The sequence below is a fragment of the Sapajus apella genome, unplaced genomic scaffold, assembly GCF_009761245.1.
Source record: "Sapajus apella isolate SASKATOON/1434 unplaced genomic scaffold, GSC_monkey_1.0 scaffold31, whole genome shotgun sequence".
NCBI lineage: Eukaryota > Metazoa > Chordata > Mammalia > Primates > Cebidae > Sapajus > Sapajus apella.
In genome coordinates, this window is record NW_022436971.1 from 23663683 (window position 1) to 23670691 (window position 7009).

General features: G+C 53.2%; 1 protein-coding gene across 1 annotated transcript in view; it reads left to right on the top strand.

The window, feature by feature from the left end:
• The window catches only part of PXDN (peroxidasin), a 94484-nt gene that overhangs the window by 76259 nt on the left and 11216 nt on the right, over positions 1 to 7009 (top strand). The window contains exons 17-19 of the mRNA XM_032294302.1: positions 542 to 2072; positions 5333 to 5467; positions 6108 to 6316. Coding sequence (XP_032150193.1) covers positions 542 to 2072; positions 5333 to 5467; positions 6108 to 6316 — 1875 coding nt within the window. The remainder of the gene's footprint in view (positions 1 to 541; positions 2073 to 5332; positions 5468 to 6107; positions 6317 to 7009) is intronic.

A 7009-nucleotide genomic window follows, 5' to 3' on the forward strand; every position in this document is an offset into this window, starting at 1 on the left:
ATGGTGTGTAGTCGTGTGGAGGTGTGGAGGGGATGATGGTGTGTAGTCGTGTGGAGGTGTGGAGGTGATGATGGTGTGTAGTCGTGTGCAGGTGTGTTGGGGCTGATGGGTACAGTCGTGGAGGGTGGTGTGGAGGGGATGATGGTAGGCAGTGGTGTGGAGTTGTGTGACTATCAGTTACACGGGACATTTAAAGTGGATTTGGAGCAGCGTCAGCCTGTGTTCGTGAATGTGGGTTGGGCTCCCACGGTCAGGGGTCTCCCACGGGAACGCATGGCCGCTGGTTGACAGCGTGAGACTGCTAAGTGGAGAGTGCAGCTGGGCCAGGAGGAGGGGCTGTGGAGAGAATGCCTGTGTTTGCGCTGGAGGCGGGGAGGGGCAGTTTTAACAAACAGGTGGAGGGCAGGCGTCCAGCAGGCGTCCAGCAGGCAGCGCTCCTTGCAGGGCGCACGGTAGGTTTTGTGAGCCGGGGGCACGTGGCCCATGTCGGCGGCAGGGGTGCCGGGGCACCGGGCCAGCACACGGCCTCCGCGGAACTGAGTGCCGCCCTGCTGTCCTCCGCCCGCAGGCTACCACTACAACGACCTGGTGTCCCCGCAGTACCTGAACCTCATCGCGAACCTGTCGGGCTGCACGGCGCACCGGCGCGTCAACAACTGCTCGGACATGTGCTTCCACCAGAAGTACCGCACGCATGACGGCACCTGCAACAACCTGCAGCACCCCATGTGGGGCGCCTCGCTGACCGCCTTCGAGCGCCTGCTCAAGTCCGTGTACGAGAACGGCTTCAACACCCCGCGGGGCATCAACCCCCAGCGCCTGTACCACGGGCACGCGCTCCCCATGCCGCGCCTGGTGTCCACCGCGCTGATCGGCACGGAGAGCGTCACGCCCGACGAGCAGTTCACGCACATGCTGATGCAGTGGGGCCAGTTCCTGGACCACGACCTCGACTCCACGGTGGTGGCCCTGAGCCAGGCGCGCTTCTCCGACGGGCAGCACTGCAGCTCCGCGTGCAGCAACGACCCGCCCTGCTTCTCGGTCCTCATCCCCCCCAACGACCCCCGGGCCAGGAGCGGCGCGCGCTGCATGTTCTTCGTGCGCTCCAGCCCCGTGTGCGGCAGCGGCATGACCTCGCTGCTCATGAACTCCGTGTACCCACGGGAGCAGATCAACCAGCTCACCTCCTACATCGACGCCTCCAACGTGTACGGCAGCACGGAGCACGAGGCCCGCAGCATCCGCGACCTGGCCAGCCACCGCGGCCTGCTGCGGCAGGGCATCGTGCAGCGGTCCGGGAAGCCGCTGCTGCCCTTCGCCGCGGGGCCGCCCACCGAGTGCATGCGGGACGAGAACGAGAGCCCCATCCCCTGCTTCCTGGCCGGGGACCACCGCGCCAACGAGCAGCTGGGCCTGACCAGCATGCACACGCTGTGGTTCCGCGAGCACAACCGCATCGCCGCGGAGCTGCTGCAGCTGAACCCGCACTGGGACGGCGACACCATCTACTACGAGACCAGGAAGATCGTGGGCGCCGAGATCCAGCATATCACCTACCAGCACTGGCTCCCGAAGATCCTGGGGGAGGTGGGCATGCGGGCGCTGGGGGAGTACCGGGGATACGACCCGGGCGTCAACGCTGGCATCTTCAACGCCTTCGCCACCGCGGCCTTCAGGTTTGGCCACACGCTGGTCAACCCGCTCCTTTACCGGCTGGACGAGAACTTCCAGCCGATCGCCCAAGGCCACATCCCCCTGCACAAAGCCTTCTTCTCTCCCTTCCGGATTGTGAACGAGGGCGGCATCGACCCGCTGCTCCGCGGGCTGTTTGGGGTGGCGGGGAAAATGCGGGTGCCCTCGCAGCTGCTGAACACGGAGCTCACGGAGCGGCTGTTCTCCATGGCGCACACGGTGGCCCTGGACCTGGCGGCCATCAACATCCAGCGTGGCCGGGACCACGGGATCCCGCCCTACCACGACTACAGGGTCTACTGCAACCTGTCGGCGGCACACACGTTCGAGGACCTGAAAAATGAGATAAAAAACCCTGAGATCCGGGAGAAACTGCAGAGGTGAGCTGAGGAGGCCGCGTGGGGTGGCTCACATACCTAGGCACCAGGAGGACCCAAACTGGGTGTGCGTGTTATCTCTGTGTGAGTGCTGTTCCTGTCGGGCAGAGGTTAGGAGGAGCGAGTCCATGAAGGTCAAGATGAGAAGGCCTGCAGCCTCCGGTGGCTCCTGGCTGTGGGAAGGGGGCAGAGCCAGGGGTGGGTGGATGGTGGAGGGCCCTTCCGCCAGCCTGTTTTCTACAAGACAAGCTTTGCTGAGCTGTGGCACGTTTTCACCTTGGAGATGAGCCATACTTTTGTGGCAGAGGGGTTGACTGCAGAGAGAAATAAACTGCACCAGAAAATACTAGAACTGACACTGGCTGTTAGGAGCCTCAGGCTCCTTCCTGCTCTTGTACTGGGGCAGAGAGAGAGGCAGAGCTTGGTGTCTGCAGAACTGGGCCCTTGAGGCCACCACCCCTAAGGCTTGGCCTGTAGTGTCTCCCATATCGTGTCGTCCAGACCCGGGCCTGTGGGGTCACCTGCCCATGACTGCCACAGACAGCACGACTTCTGAGCCACAGCCTTGATCACCTGTGGGCGCAGTTCTTGTCCTGCCATGAAAGCAAAATGGGAGGCCATCACCCCTGAGACAAGGAAAGCTGGCCAGGTGGGTTAGGGCACCTTGGGCCATGTGCAGTGGCAAAAAGTGGCAAAGTTCCATAGGCAAAGCAGCAGCCATGGCACTACCCAGGTCTAGGTCTGGGGTACGCTCAGGGCTGCCTGCTCCATAGCCAGGCCCTCACCCAGGACTCTGTGCTGTGGTGGGGTTCTGATTCACATTCTGAATTCCCCAAAGTGTAGACGTCCAGTGACTCTCCTGTTTTCTAGATGTTCACATCTGTCTTTTATTCGCTACCTTTTTTTCATGTTATTTCTACCAGTCTATTTGCTTTTTGTATTTTAAGGAAATAAAAATAATTGCAACTGTGCGCAGTGGCTCACGCCTGTAATCCCAGCTACTTACTAGGCTGAGGCAGGAGAATCGCCTGAACCCGGGCGGCAGAGGTTGCAGTGAGCCGAGATCACGCCGCTGCACTCCAGTCTGAGCAGCAGAGTGACTTGGTCTCAAAAAAAAAAAAAAAAAACCTCGTCAGTGTTTTCCCTTTATGATTCTTCACAGTCCTTGACTTATGAATCAGATCCACAGATCACTGTGTATTAGGACATGTTAATTCCCACTCAAAAACATTGTTTTAAAAAGAAGAAAAATCTTTCTTAAGACTATCTTCTCGTGTTTTCTGGACTCTCCAGTTTACTCCTAAGTTACTTAATGCTGGTTAGGACATACCCTGTTTGTTTGGATGCAGCCTGTGCCTTCTAAACAAAAGTGATTTTTAACTTATAATTCATTGCAGGTAATGAATAAATGAACATGATGTCCTATTAAGTTTAATATGTTCCAGCGTTCATTTAAATAATGCTCTTAAATGACTGGCATTTGGAAATATATACATACTCCATTAATCCAGTGTAATTTTTTGTCTTGGTTTGCTGAACTAGGACTGATGTGAACTGTCTGTGTTTTTATGCGCTGACATCCTCCTTTGTTCTTGTCCAGATGGACACAGATTACTCTCCCAGCTGATTCTCTCTTTGGCCAAACTTATTTAAAAACAGTTCAAAAGCGCACGATGTGGAGCCCAGCACCGGGTGGAGCCCAGCACCGGGTGGACCGCAGACTTTTTGCACGCTAGGCCCCGGCAAAAACGTTAAGGACGTTCCCCACACACTGAGCCACTCGTTTCTTTAGTGATGTCTTTCTGTCTCAGCCCATTGCTGACTAAAGGGAAGAGAAAGAAATTTGAGAAGAGTTACATGACCGTCGGAGACCATGGGGCCGGGAGGACTTCACAGGGCACAGGGGTTGCCTGCAGCAGACCCTAGAGATTGTGTAGTTCTCATCTGCTTTGTGGGCACTTAGGTAAAGATGTGTCTCACGACCTCACAGTAAGCAGAGGGCATGGGGTTGGCTGGGCTCACCTCTCCTGCCCATCCCCAGCCGTGGGACATCATTGGACTGCAAGTCCTCTTCTTTGGAGGAAGCTCCTTGGATTCGGGTAGAGGCTTCAGACTGGTGTGATGGGGGGGTCCCTCCCAGAGGTGGGGACAGAAAGAGAGCAGGGCGCCTGGAGCAGGAGGGAGTCCTCTGGGAAAAGGTGTGGACGCCTCTGGTGATCCTAGTGTGCTGTTCTCAGCCACAGACCAGATGCCGCCGGGGTCCTCCCGACCAAGACTCCCAGGGGACATCTGAGAGCTAGAAGTTCAGCCTGAATGTCATAGAACTTAGAAGAAAAAGGGACAATTTGTCTGTCTTTGAAAGACTAAATGCTAGTTTACATGAAATTGTGTTTATTCTACTGCAAGACCGGTGGCCGCTGAGGACTCAGCCCTGTCTGTTCATAGCAGCAAACTTTTAATCCCTGGGCCAGTTCCTGGTCACTGAGCTGAGTTTTGTAGAAAAGGGCAGTCTGAATTACAGAATATATGTATCTTAAAAATTTAGTTGAGCTTTGAATAGCAGTTGAAACAGGCATCATCTGCTGCCTAGTCAAGTTCTAAGATAAGATTAGAATGATTTGTCAGAAGTAGAAGTTGTGACATGTTGCTTATAAGCCCGTATTTCTAAGGAATTGGAAGAAGTTGATGAAAATGTTTGTTCTGAAACATTTAAACCTAATTTTTTTTGCCTGATCTTTGCTTAGCAAATATTTTCTTTATGGCAGATATATTTTCAATATGTAGTAGAATCAAATTTTATTCTTTAAAAATGTATCTATATACTTTAAAAAATAAACATATGAACAATAAACTACATACATTTAGGTATTTATAGTTGACTGTTCACATGTTTATTTCAAAAAGATTGGAAGGGTATACATTAGGATGTTAAGTGTGGCTATCCCTGAATATCAGGAAAAGGTGTGGCTTAAATTTTCTTCCTTACATTTTCTTGGCTTTTCTAAATTTGTTCTAATGAGAGAGAGAGAGAGAGAGTGTGTGTATATGTGTATGTGTGTGTGTGTGTTGCATATATAACAGAAAGTGGGGAAAAACTTTTAAAGCATAGTGGAGAGATGCTTCAAAGAAGAAAGATTTTCTTTGTTAAGTCAATTCTAAATAATGTAAGATGGTGACAGAAAGAAGGAACTGCTTTCATATTGCGGTGTTTTCACCACGTGCAGCTCTCTTAGGTAAGTTTCGGTTTTCTCCTCATGTTTTAGGTTGTATGGCTCAACACTCAACATCGACTTGTTCCCGGCACTCATGGTGGAGGACCTGGTGCCCGGCAGCCGGCTGGGCCCCACGCTGATGTGTCTTCTCAGCACACAGTTCAAGCGCCTGCGAGATGGGGACAGGTGAGCACATGCCCCAGAAAGGGGAGGTCGCTCCCCAGCCAGCTTCTCAGGGACTCCGGGGCAGAGGAGCCGCCCTGGTTGAGGATGAGGAAGCCACTGAGGCCCTGGTGTCTCCTGTGTGCCCGTGGGCTTGCGTGTCAGCCTCAGAACTCAGCCGCACCAGGTTCAAAGAGGCTTCCCGCCCCCTCATTTCTAGGAATATTTCTGTTCCTGTAAACCTACTGAACAGTTCATACAGGAAAACAAACCACGGTGGGACTTCAGAGCAGTTTGGGCTTCGGGAAAGACCTTTGTTTTCTCTCTAGTCTTGTGTTACTATTTTACTTGAATGTAGTGGAAAGGCAGACCCTACCTATGACTATAGCTGCCTGCCATGCTGGTTTTTTTTTTAAGTTGCCAGTTGTCTGTGTTGCTAGTCAGAAGAGCTAACACTCTGTCGTGTTTACAGCAGATGCTCTGCCTTTGCTTTCGTTGTTGAGCAGATGTGAGCCGTGCATGGGTCCGTTTTTAAGTGGCGCCTGATCAAACCCAGTAGTTTCTGCATTGCTGTGAACTGAGTTGGGGAGATTTTCACTCAGCTCCTGGTGGCCTGTGAGTCTCCTGCCCTTCTCTGATCCTGCTCTCATACTGGGGAATCCAGGTTGTGGTATGAGAACCCCGGCGTGTTCTCCCCGGCCCAGCTGACTCAGATCAAGCAGACATCGCTAGCCAGGATCTTGTGCGACAACGCGGACAACATCACCCGGGTGCAGAGCGACGTGTTCAGGGTGGCGGAGTTCCCGCACGGCTACGGCAGCTGTGGAGAGATTCCCAGGGTGGACCTGCGGGTGTGGCAGGACTGTTGTGAAGGTGCGTGCCAGGGGCGCCACGCATGTTCCTTTTTCATGCCTGGTGTTGGTGACTGCTTGGCGGGTGCTTAGTTACCTGCAGATGTCATCCTAATCCTGAAAACTGAACTGAAAGCAAAATATTCAGCTTTAGATTTAAACTGTGCTGTATCCATGCTGAGGTGGACTGCGGAGCCAAAAATGTAGACAAATTCTGAGGAATTGGCAGTGCTGTGGGAAAACATTCAGGATAACTAAAACACTGTGTCAGAGAAACAGAAACCCAGGCTTCAGCAAGCTGTGCCCCTGATTTTTCCTTCAAACCTAATGTATGTGCAGCTTCCAGCACTTGTGCTAGCCTATATATCTGTATCCTCAGACAAAACGCAAAAATCAACACCTGAAAGAAGCATCAGGTTTTCTTTAAATATATCAGGTTTTATTTTAAAATTATGCTGAATGTTCTAAATATCTGTAACCTAAATAACTACAGATGGATGTTATGAAACACCTTGTGAAGGAGCGAGTGCCCTGCAGGTAGGAGGTGGTCTCATGATCAGTGTGGGGGGCCTGTAGCTGAGGGATGCCCTGACACCAATCCCACAGCTCCCCCGGCACTCGTGTCCTGGCGCACCCGCTCCCCGCAGAGGCGTCAGTGGCCTGCTGCACGCGGCAGTGGTGTCCTGGCGCACCGGGTCCCTCTTCCCCGCAGAGG